The 15,997-nt window shown below is 39.2% G+C and overlaps 1 protein-coding gene across 1 annotated transcript in view; it reads left to right on the forward strand.

Annotated features, from left to right (window-relative positions):
• Nucleotides 1-510: 510 nt before the first annotated feature.
• The window catches only part of pcf11 (PCF11 cleavage and polyadenylation factor subunit), a 45,717-nt gene continuing 30,230 nt past the window's right edge, over nucleotides 511-15,997 (forward strand). The window contains exons 1-4 of the mRNA XM_068033921.1: nucleotides 511-904; nucleotides 7,765-7,890; nucleotides 11,442-11,630; nucleotides 11,853-12,050. Of these exons, the coding sequence (XP_067890022.1) occupies nucleotides 737-904; nucleotides 7,765-7,890; nucleotides 11,442-11,630; nucleotides 11,853-12,050 (681 nt within the window). The 5' untranslated portion in view covers nucleotides 511-736. The remainder of the gene's footprint in view (nucleotides 905-7,764; nucleotides 7,891-11,441; nucleotides 11,631-11,852; nucleotides 12,051-15,997) is intronic.

The raw sequence follows: 15,997 nt of genomic DNA on the forward strand, positions 1-15,997 counted from the left end.
GTAATTTCCTTTGGGAATATTTTTCAGTAAAGCTAGGGAACTGAAAAAAATAGAAAATTCGTATTGTGTGATTATAAAAATCGAGGCCCTTAGGGATTTATTGAATGTAATCAATAGTGTTGAAATACATCGAGCAAGAGTACAAAATGTCTCCTTCAATTATCAGAGACAGTCCTTGTTATGATTCCTCTTCAGCCGCAACCGTGTGCAAATTCGAGCCTGTCACATGTCGACATCCGGCCTTGCCGGGAATCCACGTGGCCACATGACATAAACGTCAGCCTCCACCCGTGCACACGCCTTTAGCCGCCTCCCAGCCAATCGCCTGTCGTAGAATACAGTGAAACGTCAACTACAAGCGGAAGCACCAATCAGCTGTCGTACTTTATGGATCGTCACAATACTTGCACTAACGCCGTCGAGGCAACAAATGAAATGCTGTCGGATTATGCCCGTCACGCTGGCAGCCAATGGGTTCTGGCTGTGATCACTCCGGATTGTGACGCTTTGAATAGTTTAACTTGGTGCGGCCGCCATTTTGTATTAGGAGAGGAGAGAGGACAGAAGTGCTGCGCTGTTTAGGGCAGTTTAGTGTTGTTTTTCTCCTATTTTTGAGGAAGGACTTCCATATCATGTATAGGTTTAGAGCATAAATACGTATTTATATTAAAAGGAAAACGTTCTTTTACTATTTAAGAGCTAACAAAGAACGGAAGTTTAAATTTAAAACGCAACGATGGCGGATGACACGGCCAAGGCGGACGCCTGTAAAGAATATCAGTCATCGCTCGAAGACCTGACTTTCAATAGCAAACCCCACATCAACAACCTGACCATCCTGGCCGAAGAGAACCTGAAGTATTCGCCGGAAATCGTCAAGTTAATCGAAGCACAAATAACCAAGGTTTTTAAAATCAGTTTTTTTGTTTTTATTTAAAAAATTTTTTGAACAGAAAAAATTCGGAGTAGATTTTTTTTTTAAGCCTTTGTTAGATGGTCGGTTCTGTGATCCGACGAACTTCCCTCTCGCTCCCCCACCCACTCTCGGTGTTGTAATGTTAATCAAGATGGCGGCGAGGCCCACCGTGGCGCACAAAGCCTGAGTTGCCTGGTTTGCTTCTCGTCTGTTCGCCGCCTCCAACCAATCGGGCGGCTGTCGCCTGCGCGCAGAGCCGACCCAGCACGTTGGCCATGTCTCTAATAACATAGAAAATTATCCTTAAAAAAAAAGTTGATTTTTGTTTTTAAATACTCTATCGGAGAAATGTTAGCCGAGGGCAGTTTTAGTCGATTTAGGTGTGGAGCCGGCCTTCCGGTGTGTTATTTAAAGTGGGGGTTGAGTCCCGGCCCCGGGGCTGTTCCTTCCTCAATGTGGCCCATCGGCTTGTTGCAACGGAGACGCGAGATCCGACCTTGTGCGATAAAAGCCGCTACTGTACCCAGACCGTAAGGGACGCCATGTTGGGTGTTAAATTACTTCGTCGTTCAGTAAACCTCTTGTTAAGTTTCGTATGTTTAAATTAGATATTTCTAGTGTTGGCTTATACTTTAGCTTAAATTTTAGAATCCCTGGAGGGACTGGTGGAAATTGCTCCCCCTTTAAACCGTTGCGATCCGTTTTAATCGTCGTTAAGCAGATCACGGTTTCTTGTTTGCCTTTTAGTTCACTTTGAATATATTCCTAACACAAATTGAGAGTAATTGAATATAAACAGTAGTGTAGTTAGGGGTTTGACTTTGTAACTAGGCCATAGCGAGTTTAAGTTTCTTTAATAAAGGATGCGTTTAGTTTTTTATTTAACTTGTTCTAAATGGTAAACTGTTTAAATGGTTCTTTGAAAAATGCTAATAAAGAAAATGAAATACGTTCTTTTGTCTTATTTCTTTCACAGACTTACAAGGTTTTCATTACAGTGTTTCAGTCATTGATTTTTCTGTTAAAGAGCACATTGTCACAAAACTGAATGCTTATGGTGAGATGCGGACGTTGTATTTTAGGAAAGAAAGATGGCAGAATTCTTTATCTGAAAAGTTGCAGTTTGACTATTGAAACTAAAAGGATCCCATGAAGTTTCAATTTCTGAACTGACATTCAACTTTTATATATGGAATATGTACCATAGTTTTCCATATTTGCCCATGGTTTTTGTTTCAAGCCCTTGAGTGTTGTGTGAAAATCCATTCTATTATCTAAAAACCAGGAACATAACGCTTAATGGGGTTGGCTTTAGCTGATATGGTTCAGGTATTTTTTGCTATATAGTTTGCGCAATATTACCTTGTTCTGACTGAGCATACAGGAACCAAAATAAAAATTTAATTTTAGCACGCCACTCCTTTGGAACTACTCATATTCACATTGGTTCTGCTATATTTGAATTTTACTTGGGTCATGCAAAACTGGACATATATCTACTGTTTTTATTTCTATTCACTTAAATGAGATTTGTCTATACAAAACATGCCAGCATGCTTAGTTTTAAATGGGGCAAGTATTTTTTCTATACATCACTGTTAGAAGTAAATCGGTAGTGATCACTATGCCTTCATTAATTTGGAAATTCTGGTGTTTTGTAACAGCTTTACATATTTGGGTGCCAGATTTGCACTTGATAAAACAATTGCTTTGGATGAGATAAGCATTCTGATTGGTCCTTGATTTTTTTTGGACCAAGTTGCCATTCATAGTACTTCTTACACAACAGATTTGCATTGGGAAATGTCATGTAAATCCAACATTAAGACCTCATACCTTAAAGCAGTTGAGTGCGATGACCTTAGGTTGGACCATAATGTCATGTAAATGAGTTTAGTATTTGGGGAAACCACAAAATACATCAGAAAATAGCTCTTTTTTTTAGAGTTTAATTTTGCTATTACGCCTTGACCCACTTAAGCATTCAGTTTTGTTCATCTCTGTTGAAGGTGCGCTTGATGTTTACGCAAAAGTTGCTGGACCAAGTTAAGTGCTGCAACAGCTTCTCATGCTGTTGCAAATGACCTCACTAATGTGATGCCTGGGACCTCGGGATTTTACTTTACACCACTGGTGGCCATTCCCATGTGGCAATGGCTTAATGACCTCAACATTAATTTTGTCAAGAGTCCTTAACAACTTCCATTACTGGCTTAGTTATGAAAATGAACATGATCAATCCCCCAAGAGTTATAAAACTTCATTTTGCTAATCGCTATTGTGTGGTGCCCATAACCTCTACTATTGCTTGAATTCCAAGTTAATTCTAATTCATGGAATTGTGAAAATACTGTTTTTTTTAATTATCTTATCACTAGAAAAAAAATAGAATCTAGTAAAGACCATATTAACTGAAGATGCTAGATTTTACAGCTTAGTAGTTCCTTCAGTATTGGAATAGCTTGGCTTGTTGTAAAACGCAATGGGGCCCATTAAAGTCAAAGGCATGCCATTCTCTAATATATGTAGAACCCTGGTGTGATCTTTCATGTATGCACTGTTGTAATATATTAACATCTTAACTAAATTATTAAAGTAGTTATCTTCATTTAATGCTGCTGAGCAACACCTCAGCTTCTGTCATTTGAAAAACTTTGCAAGTCTCTTGTTAAATAAATGTACAATCCCTTTTTTGGGGCAGGAGGTATGTCTCTCTCCACCTCCTTCCCACCCCCAGCAATCCCCAAATTTTTGATATGGACATATTCCTGCTTTTCACACACTTGAAGTCCCAGAATTTCTCCTGTTATCCACCCATTCAACTCTGATTGTGGATGTAATATCTCTGCTGGCTGCCATATTCTTGAACTTCTATAATTTCAGCAATACATCATAGTTGAAACAAGAAAACAACAAATGCTGAAACTGCCATTTCAAGTTTACCGTTGGATAAACATTTTGTAGTGGGTCACTTACAGCACAAACCAATATATTCATGATTTTGGCATCTGATCATGGTAATTTATAAAATCCACACATTAAATTAAATGCAGCATTGATTGCAAATGTCGAACAGGCCGGTGCCAAATCGGATTTCAGGCGTTAACTTGGTGTCGTTTTGCAGTGATAATGTGTGAGCTTCATGGATGTGGTGGAAATGATTTTCAATTTCATAAGGTTGCAGCATATGAAGGAAACGGTGGAACAGAAGTAGTTTTATTTAGCAAGCATAGCCTGACCAGGAGTTAATTATGAAAAGCGTTTCAATAAATAAGCACCCATTGGTAATTTTACAGAAGGGAGATTGATGAAGATTAAGTGCTTGCTAGTTCTAAATATTACATCTGCCTCTGGCCATGCCTTTTTGATCTCTGTTCCCATTCCAAAGTAAATCTGATTGGGAAAAGTTTCATGTGACTGGTTGCATGAAGTTTTGCATGAAAAAACATGGTTTCAATAATTTTTCATGGCTGTTACATTGCAGCTAGACCCTTGACTCAAACCAGGTATTTATATTTTGTTCACTAGCAGTTGGCACTGCAATAGCCTCATCAATGCAAGTTCTAAATAAACTTTTCAAAACTGAAATCTGACTTGGCCTGAATGCACTCAGATTCCCAGGAGCAGTGACAACCTAGCTGTTGGGGCCTTCAGTATGTTTTGTAAATATTTACTGTCTGCAGAATATTACTGCATGGTTTATATTTACAACCCAAAATGTGGTCATTATGGTGTTTAAATTGAAAAGTCAGCAAACCATTGAACCTTGGTGCAAGCTCTTTCTGGACACCATGTAAATACAAAGCGACCCGGGTTCAGTTCTGGGTACTGCCTGTGCGGAGTTTGCAAGTTCTCCCTGTGACCGCGTGGGTTTCCGCCGGGTGCTCCGGTTTCCTCCCACAGCCAAAGACTTGCAGGTTGATAGGTAAATTGGCCATTGTTAAAAAAAATTGCCCCTAGTGTAGGTAGGTGGTAGGAGAAAGGTGTGGATGAGGTAGGGAATATGGGGTTAATGTAGGATTAGTATAAATGGGTGGTTGTTGGTCGGCACAGACTCGGTGGGCCGAAGGGCCTGTTTCAGTGCTGTATCTTAATAAATAAAAATAATAAATAAAAAAAACTTTGTAATTTGTAATCAAGTGTAATGACAAAATTTAAGTTCTGAAAGACACATGGGGTTATAAAATGTTGGGAATTGTTGATGTGCATGGTTTAAAAAAAGGCAGTTACACTCATGTACTACAGAATTCCATTGGGTTGGGACAGTTGCCACAGCCTGTGTCCACTCAGCATATGGCATTGCAAATGTGGTCTTCCAGAAAGCCATGGACTGCAGTGGGCAAGATACTAAATGGAATCTTTCATAGTGAATGAGTTAACTGTTGATTTCGTGTTTGGTAAATAAGATTTCGAAGAGGCTTCATTATATACCTTGTTCTATGGTTTGTTTTCAAATGGTGTAAGGTGTTCAACTTGCACTTACAGATATAAACTTAATGAAATTTCAAGTCCTGCAAGTTGTAATCTTGCTTTTATCTTGAAATGCATCTTGGTGTAAGGAATTTAAGTTGAGGGTAATAAACTGCAGTGTATTTGAAAATTAAATCGCTGATTTGGAATGGACATAGGCTAGCCTGGAGCATCGTCAACATTCCTTTTGTACACAATACTGAAAAATGCAAGAAGACTAATGTCAAAGATGTGACTTGGTTCTGGACTGTTAACCCGCAATATCCTGCAGTCCCTTTCCAATGTCAAGTATTAAATAAGCAATGCTATCTGGACTGAAGTCAGCGTCAGATGGTCAACTTCCAAAATTCTCTTGACAGCCATCAAATGAAAGTTCAACTATACAGTTACACAACTGTTTACAATGGCTATGTAAATCTGTAGCCTATTGTGCATTGATGTACCTCTCCGTTGGCCACAGTGTAGTCATTTCAGAAGTGAAGTAGATTCAAACTACCACTTTTGTTTTGATTCCAGCAGATCCAGAGGTGTTGAATTAGCAATTTTCTGTTGCTATTAGCTGATGGTTAATATCTAATCCATCCATACCTTTGGAAATGTACAGATATATATGAATATCGAAATGTACACTGGTATCTTTATTTTACAAATAGCTCAATAATGAAGCATGTACGATTGGATATTTGCAATATTTTGCAGCTGGTCAAAATTATGTCATCCTGGTGTACAACCTTCATTGAGAGTTTACGGAGAAGCTATAAGGTTTTTTTCAGAGTATTGTGCCTATCCCTTCAGGTTGGATGTTAAACATGCTTTCTACCTACTTTTTGTGTTGCAAGTGGTCACATTTTACTGCGAAGTATTTGATATGTGCTTTTGTTTATTGAAATCAAAACTAAACATTTTAACCACCTTTTTAAAAATGCAAAAAATTTGTGGAAGGGAATTGTGAATGCAGAACTGACTTGAAGGAAACATGGTTTTGAGAGAACTCAATCAACAGGCATAGTTGAAAGTGTCCACGTGAATAACTGATCCACTCTCAGTAGACCATAGTCCTTCAGATCTTGACTGGAATAGAGACCAGCGAGTTTCCAGGTTTGACCTCTGGCCTGAAGTAGTTTTCCAGTTGGCCTCAGCATTCCTGCACTAAATAGGAAAAACAGCCAGAGCTTATTGGAAAATGTGGATGTTGGCTGGGGGCAAGGTTTGTCATGGCAATGATGCTCCATGTGGTTGAATCATATGCCATTATAGAAGGCTAATGAATTGGCCTCTTGGACGAAAGCTGAGCTAATGCTTTCATGATGGGAAGAAAGCATGAAAAATATACAAGGGGTGTCAAAACCTATTTTCCTTTTAGAAGTGCATATCATCTGAACTCAATTTGAAGGGACAGAAATGTAGAGGTAAATATTTGTATGCAAGTGGGTATATAAAGAGTCAATTTCATTGTTACTGAATGGGATGGTAAAACTGTTCAGTAATGGAGCACCTTTTCTTATGGTTGTACTTTCCATCAGTACTGTTTTTGTGACAGAATTCGTTACTTGGTATATAATTTATCAGGTCACATTATTCAAAATTAATTAGAAATGTTAATGAGTTAAAATTTAAATTCAAGTATGGTGTGTATGTTGCCATTTTGTGTTGACCTCGCTCATGAAAGGGTGATTAACATAAGCAAGCTAAATTGTAGAAATGCTGATATTTGGGTGCAATGTCAATTTCACAAATTAACCCTAGAATATATCCTTTGAGAAAATGGTCACTTTGCATATAACTGCAAAGAAAATTGAGACCATAATAACTTGAGCTCAATCCTCCTTTGTGTGGATGTGAAAGAGCATACATTTTAATTGATATAAACTTAAAATATAAACTTTTACTTGGGTTTGATTTGGTTCTATCTGGAAAAGTAGCTTCTGCTGATGATTTATCTTGCAACTGTTCATTTCTCTAATTCAGCTGGAGAATGACTGGTACATTACATTGTAAATCTTCAGACAGTAGGTTGCTGATGCTGTGGGAACATGGAAGACCTGCTTTGTAGCACCACGGGTGGAAGTAAACCATAACAGGCTTGTGTACCAGTGGTTGTAGATATAGCTTTCAGTCACTGCGAGACTTATTTGAAAGATTCTTTTAAATATTTGGTGACAACCAAATTCTGAAGTAGTTTGCACAGCTGCTGTCAAGTAACTGAATTTATGTACCTTTATTTAAGGAATTGCAGGATTCCAGGGCAGTTTTGTGAGCAACTGCAAATAAATCCTCCCATTAAATGTTTCATATGCCATTGCGATTTAAAAGAAATTGCTTTGTCCTGTTTGTTTTTCTCTGTTTTCCTAATGTTCTGAGTTTTCCTATTGCTGCAGGCCCCAGTTTCAGAGAAGCTCCCAGTAATGTACCTCATGGATTCCATTGTGAAGAATGTTGGAGGAAGCTATATCTCACTCTTTGCTCAAAACTTAAGTCCTATATTTTCTAGTGTTTTTGAAAAGGTACTTATACTTTTGTCACTAGAGTAAACCTGTGAATATATTTTTGTAAACATTGTACTTAAATGTTTCGGTAGCTAGATATCAAATTATTTGGATGGTATACACATTTATTTATGGAGTTGTGATGTAGGTGAGATCCAGAGGTGATTGTTTTCAGTCCTCTTGAACTGTAATGCTGGATTGAAAACAGTAGTCTAACATCACTGAAGTCTGATCAATAAAAGTGTGAATGGAATTTATATCCTTGTCTTCCCCTTCCCACCCCTAGTCTCTAATGTAATCTGTCTATGCTACAGTGGTTTGTTTGGAAAGTCAATAAGTATGTTCAATGGTTATTAATGACACTAAATTGTTCAAGATTAACTTAATTCTATCCAATGATCCTACTATTTGCTAATGGTATCATTGGTTGACCAGCTGTGAAATTTTAAATATCTTGGCTGAAATGAACGTCACATAAAACTATATTCAGAAAATGTACCAATAGAAAATTTGCACTAGTTTCTCGAGATAGCAAATTATACAGTTTTGTGAAACAGGCCATACTTAAGCTAGTTTTAATTGAACTCATATAAATGTATTATTTACTCCGAATGGAATATACCAATCTCAATTTTCATAAATAATTTTCATTTACTCCTATTTAGATAAATTGTAGCATATACTAAAATATGCATTAGTTATTAGTTTGAAGGATTCAGCACACTATGGTTGCCACCCAGCTTTTATCACTAGGTTATTGCGTCTTTTTGATAACATTGTATTCGTGTAAATAGTTTCAATCTGTGTCCCAGATCCAGCTTTACATTTGATAAATTTCAGGATTTAGTTTTTTAAAAGTTCTCCTTGAATAGAGTAGAAATTGAGTTAGTTTAATTTAGTTGGACAGTGTATTGGAAACCATGCTTGTACAAACATCATTATTGCTTTGTATAGAAAGCTACTAAATTTCATTTTCTGTTGGCTATAGCACTAATTTTAGGCCAGTTTCTAATGGTGCATGTAATCAAGACTTAATTATGTTTGCACCTTCGTTTCACATTTGATATAACTAGGTCAACAGGAAGACTCTTCTAAAATTAGCTCAAACATACATAATGTCCAGCACGTATGAGTTCTAAATGTTTTCATATGTGCAAATGATCTTGCGATGCATCTTCATCGTTTGGTTGAAAGCATTGGCTAAGACTGGCCAAAGCAAACTGACTGGAATTGGCATGTGTTGGAATGGTGAATAATGACCACGTCTGCAATTTCATAGTGCAGCACTTGAGCACAAGCTTACTCTTATTCTGTGCCCAGTATTTATCGTAGCATTTGAAATTTGCATCTCAAAGACTGAACTTTGTGGCTTCAAGTGCAACATGTATATGTCGTTGGGCCTTTGTTTTTAATAGGGTATACTTACGTAAAAATAATGGCTAGATCTCAAATTGCAATTTCTTTTCATTACACTTGTCAGTTGGAGTTACCAGACTTCAAGTCCTGTTTTTTTTTGTACTTTATTTCCTAGAACATAGAACAGTACAGCACAGTACAGGCCCTTCGGCCCACGATGTTGTGCCGAACCTTTAACCTACTCTAGGATCAAACTACCTACATACCCTTCATACTATCATCCATGTACCTATCCAAGAGTCGCTTAAATGTCCCTAAATGTATCTGCTTCTACTACCACTGCTGGCAGTGCATTCCACGCACCCACCACTCTCTGTGTAAAGAACCTACCTCTGACATCTTCCCTAAACCTTCTTCCAATCACCTTAAAATTATGCCCCCTGGTGATGGCCCTTTCCGCCCTGGGAAAAAGTCTCTGGCTATCCACTCTATCTATGCCCCTCATCATCTTGTACCCCTCTATCAAGTCACCTCTCATCCTTCTTCGCTCCAATGTGAAAAGCCCTAGCTCCCTCAACCTTTCTTCATAAGACATGCCCTCCAGTCCAGGCAGCATCCTGGTAAATCACCTCTGCACCCTCTCTAAAGCTTCCACATCCTTCCTATAATGAGGCGACCAGAACTGAACACAATATTCAAAGTTTGGTCTAACCAGGGCTTTATAGAGCTGCAGCATAACCTCGCGGCTCTTAAACTCAATCCCCCTGTTGATGAAAGCCAACACACCATACGCTTTCTTACGAAGTAAAATGAAATACTTTTTGTAACCAAGAAGCAATGCAATAGCATTGTAATAATTTGAATTAAGCAATAAAAATAACAGGACAGTGGAAATATAAGACATCACAATTAGCAAATAATTCAAATGACTGCTTTATTTGAAAGAGGTCACAGATTTGATATCAGTCAATTGCATATTTGTGTGTATAATTGTTTTTTTTTTAAAAAGAGAGATTGCTATTCTAACTGAAATTATCATGTACGTTTTTGTAATTGTTTTGCCTCCTTTAAGCCACTTACTTCACCGTTCCCATTTAGAAGATTATTTTTCTCTCGTGTTTATCAAGGTTAAGTACTTGGAGGATTTGGTATTTAGGGAATAAAATCCTTCCCGGTTTGGAGACCCGCTGTCAGAGTCCAGAACTGCCTGGGCACATATAGCACTACTGGATGCATTGAAGCCCCTCTGACACAGCAACATGTTTTAGCTCTAACTTGCTTCTGAACCAGCATATCTGTCCAATTTGTCTCATCGGTCATTCTGTGGTCTGAGTGAGATTGCTAGTTCATGCTGAATTAGGGTTTTGTTTCCATATCTGGAACTGATTTGAGTGTGCCTCAACTCATTTCAAAGGACCCTTGCAGACAGATGAAGCTTTCATCCTATCATTCTGGGTTGGATTTGAACTCTGGTCCCAGAAGCAAAAGGCCAGTGTCTTAACCCATTGCACCACCCAGTTCTCTGCTGTTCTGTTTCCAGGTTGTATTTTGTTTAGTCATGACTGATGAAATCCACTTAAGCAGATGAAAGCACAGTAGTATATAGTCCTGGTGAGTGGAAGTTGTCATTGGACTATCATCATGGCTGTACAATCTGTTTAATTTATTTGTAACAAAACAAGAAAACTATTTCAAGTTAAGTTAATCGTACTGCGCAGCGTTGCATCCTAGGCATTCCTGTCTTTCATGACCACAAGGAAACTAGTTGCTGATAGATTTTCATATCGACCAGAGTGAGTTTGGGTAACATTGTACTCAACTGTACTCAAAATCAGTTAAGCTAAGCTGCTGCTTCAAAAAAAAAACTGGAGTGCAGTTACTTAATAAGCGCACATGGATCATTAAAAAAAAAATCAATAATGGAAGCAATTGCTTAGTTATAAAGTACCCAAAATAGCACTCATTCAGTATGGGATTTTAAGTACAATCTTAAATTGAGGAGCTGGTCATTCAGTGGGAACTAGCAAAAAAAAAACCTTCCAGTTCTCTTTTGACCCATTTTGGAATAATTTGTCAATGCAAATCTTAAATCCATATGCTTGCTTTTGTAATAAAATGGTGTATCCTTTCAAGGTCTGCATATAGGCATGTTTGTAAGAAGATATAAAAGGCATTTAACATTGCATAAAGCTGGATAATTGTTTTGTTCTTAGGTGGATGAGAGCACTAGAAAAAGTTTGTTTAAATTGCGCTCTACATGGGATGAAATGTTCCAACTGACGAAACTTTATGCCTTAGACGTCAAAATCAACAAACTAGATCCTGCATGGCCTATTAAGCCTTTACCACCAAATGTGAACAGTTCAAGCATTCATGTAAATCCCAAGTTTTTAAACCGATCGGTAAGTATGAACAGGAATCTCACCTCTGACATAAGGCAAATGTGCAGCTTATGTTACTCATCCAAGTTGAATAATTGTTGCCAAAATTAAACTTCGAGTGTAAATAAAGAAAATTTGCAAAATGTTGTGGTGCTTCTCTTATTTGACATTTCTTTTTGTACCAATTTCCTTGGAGAATTGTAGAATACCCTGGTCATAACTTCACTTTCTCCTTGCTCGTAGCTTGAAGAACCTGCCACCTCAAGTTCCACAGTTGCTCCTGTTAACTCAGCTAAACAAAATATTGCTGAGTCACAGAAAAACATAACACAGGAGCAAGAGCAGTTTATAAGACAACAACTGTTAGCAAAACAAAAACAGTTACTTGAGTTGCAACAGAAGAAATTGGAGCTGGAATTAGAACAGACAAAGGCACAGCTGGTAAGTTCAAAGTACTAATCACTAAATGTCATTAAGTTGGAGGCAATTTCAGTAGTGATTAAAAGGCGGCGTGGAGGTACCCATACCCCATGGTAAGTTATTTCAGATGCTATGGAATTTTAATTTGTGGTAATTTTGCATATAATGAGCAAAATTAGGGTTCAGGAATTAAAGGACAGCAAGAGTTTGTTTACATAAGAGTTTTTCTGATTTGGCTGTTGGCTTTTAAGTTCCATTTGTAATTTCTCCCTATCTTAAAGTTACTGATTTGCAGGGTTGCTGACAGTCCACCACTACCTCGTAAAGGAGCATTCTTCATCTGAGAGTTCAGACAAGCGTGTAACATGCAGTTTAATTGTGGAGGGCATCACAGCCGACTCCATTATTCATCTGCCGTTAATACATTTTCCAGCAGCAGTTATTACCTATCAGAAACCAGGAATTCCTGAGGACTTTTTTCTTCTCCAACCTGGGTCATTGAGTCAATGACCACCCCATAACAGCTTGCGAGGCTGAAACAAGCTACCTCAGCCACTGGGACCTTTGTGATCTTCATTGCTCAGTGTCACTTTAGCAGAGGTTGTATTTACTCAGGTATAGTGCTTTGCATTAAACATTTAGTGGCGCAGTGATTAGCACCACAGCCTCACAGCTCCAGCAACCCGGGTTCAATTCTGGGTACTGCCTGTGCGGAGTTTGCAAGTTCTTCCTGTGACTGCGTGGGTTTCCGCCGGGTGCTCCGGTTTCCTGCCACAGCCAAAGACTTGCAGGTTGATAGGTAAATTGGCCATTGTAAATTGCCCCTACTGTAGGTAGGTGGTAGGAGAATTGTGGGGATGTGGTAGGGAATATGGGATTAATGTAGGATTAGTATAAATGGGTGGTTGATGGTCGGCACAGACTTGGGCTGAAGGGCCTATTTCAGTGCTGTATCTGACTGTTTCATCCCACCAGCCTCCATATCCAAAGGATCATCCTCTGCCATTTTCGCCACCTCCAGCGTGATGCCACTACCAGTCGCATCTTCCCCTCCCCCTGTCAGCATTCCGAAGGGATCGTTCCCTCCGCGACACCCTGGTCCACTCCTCGTTAACCCCCACCACCTCGTCCCCGTCCCAGGGCACCTTCCCTTGCAATCGCAGGAGGTGTAATACCTGCCCATTTACCTCCTCTCCTCACTATCCCAGGCCCCAAACACTCCTTTCAGGTGAAGCAGCGATTTACTTGTACTTCTTTCAATGTAGTATACTGTATTCGCTGCTCACAGTGTGGTCTCCTCTACATTGGGGAGACCAAGCGCAGACTGGGTGACCGCTTTGCAGAGCATCTCCGCTCAGTCCGCAAGCAGGACCCTGAGCTTCCAGTTGCTTGCCATTTCAACACTCCCCCCTGCTCTCATGCTCACATCTCTGTCCTGGGATTGCTGCAGTGTTCCAGTGAACATCAACGCAAGCTCGAGGAACAGCATCTCATCTACCGATTAGGCACACTACAGCCTGCCGGACTGAACATTGAGTTCAATAATTTCAGAGCATGACAGCCCCCCACTTTACTTTCATTTTTAGTTATTTTTTCTTCCTTTTTTTTTACATTCCTTTTTACATTTTTTACAATCTTTTTTTGCATTTATTTCATTTCATCTTAGTTTGTTCAGTTTGCTTACTCACTGTTTTTTTCAGGTTGTTTTTCTTCAGGTTTGCACTTGCTGCTGTTCAATATTCAATATATTCACACCTAATCTGTACTAATGCTTTGTCTTTCAACACACCATTAACATATTGTTTGCCTTTGCTCCGTGACCTTTTGGTCAGCTATGTGGCCTGGTCCATTCTGCACCTTCTCCTTTGTTATCTTTTGCCCAACCCCCACCTCACTTGTTTATAATCTGTGACTTTTCTAATATTTGTCAGTTCCGAAGAAGGGTCACTGACCCGAAACGTTAACTCTGCTTCTCTTTCCACAGATGCTGCCAGACCTGCTGAGTGAATCCAGCATTTCTTGTTTCTGTATCTGACTAATATGGATACAGCAATTCTATAGCAGTGTTGCAAGTGTGGTGAAACCAAATTTACAGTAATGGCACAAATGGTTAATAATTAACCAATTTCATCATCTCCTCTACCCTTCCCATCCTTTCCCCTCATGCCATCCCCATCAATCCCATTCCATCCTTCACAAACAATTTCTCAAGCCAGGGTAACTTGGTTGTTCGGTGCCATTACTGTCCGTTTTTGTTCTCCAGCAACCCCACCCCACCGCCACCACCAACCTTTGGCAGCTACGCCTATGTCTCGAGCTCTAGTCTTCCGCATCCTGCAGGCACCGCCCACCCAATAAACCCACCAACAGACGCACCCCTTAAACTGACCAATCAAAGCAGTCCAGACACAAACTGAATTGCTATTAGATAGGGAGCATCAACTGAGGATCCATCCCTGACTTGTTTGGTAAAACTTTCCTGTTTATAAATTTAGTTGACTCATGGTTGAGGTTTTGTCTCCAAGTAGCATAGACTTTAGGTAAGGAGGGGGGAGATGGCATAGTAAAACATACAAGGACATGGATGAAAATACAGATTGTGAATGCATCTTTGGATCTGAAAGAGTGGCCGGGGAAATGATCCCTCCCTGTGGGGAAGTGTTCGCTCAAATCTGCTCCCATAGTGGGATGGTTAAGTTTAGTAACTTGGAGGGGGGGTGGCACCAGACAAAATCATGCTTCGATTTGCAAGCTGCTGAAGCATAATGTCTTGCACCATTCACATCTATAAACCTTGCAGGCACTTTGCAATTTAATTAATGTCTGTTCAATAAAAATTTGGAACTTGTACAGCAAAACACATGCACTCAGTGAGAAGCAAAAGATGACAAGTTCACCAGATCTTCCAGTTATATTTAAAATTTTTAACTGCCATCCCCTAAGTGGTCTAAAGAGCATTGTGGAAAAATGTCATTGCTGGTTATATTCAGTTAAGGTTTATTGGATGCTCCAGGTATTGGGAGGGTTTCTAGTAATGTGTTCAGTTGATGTTCTGGTAGAGCTAAATGTGGTACGTTAATTTCTGAAGTCAGAACACCAGTTTCTCTCTCAGCCACATATTTGAACTCCTCCATGACTTCATTGGGCCTTTTTCAATGCATCAAAGGCCCTAAAGCAGTTGATTATATGTAATGAAAGAGGGCTTTACTTGCCAGGATTTGCTTTTATTTGTGATTTTCCTGTATTTTTCTCTCTCGTTGAAGGTTACTGATCCACATAGGGGTACAGTTCCATGGTTGCTGCCTTCTATTAACCTTGTCTAAGTGGCAGGAAGGTATTTGACTATAGGGATATCACAGTTTAACGTTCTATTTTATGGGATGTGAACTTTGCTGGCAAGCCCAGCATTTGTTGCCCATTCCTAATTGCCCTTGATAACTGAGTGGCTTGCTGAACCATTTCAGAGGGCAGTTAAGAGTCAACCACATTGATGTGGGTCTGGAGTCACATGTCAGCCAGACCAGGTAAGGATGGCAGGTTTCCCTAAAGGACATCAGTGAACCAGATGGGTTTTTATGACAATCGATAGTTTCATGGCACAGTTACCGATACTAGCTTTCAATTCAGCAATCAGAGGCAGAATCATTGCTGATTCTGTTTTCTTATTTTATAACCTAATGAGTGCTAATACTGCAATTCATGGACCATTGGATTAGGGATCTTTTGAGTAGATATAAAAATACTACTTCACTGATACATCATGTTGAAAAAATTGGGTTGTTACTAAATAATACCAAATACGACGGAGATGTGAAAGATGATCGGCATGTAGATCACACCAGTTACAGGGCCACCTCAAGATTCACATCAGGGAGCTGTTCGATCAGAAGAATTGCAGAACCAAATATGAAGCAGTTCTGTTTTTTTTTAATTGGGATGTTTTTTTTCGTGATATGGGAGATGTCTGC

Source organism: Heterodontus francisci, chromosome 6 (genome assembly GCF_036365525.1).
Source record: "Heterodontus francisci isolate sHetFra1 chromosome 6, sHetFra1.hap1, whole genome shotgun sequence".
Classification (NCBI taxonomy): domain Eukaryota; kingdom Metazoa; phylum Chordata; class Chondrichthyes; order Heterodontiformes; family Heterodontidae; genus Heterodontus; species Heterodontus francisci.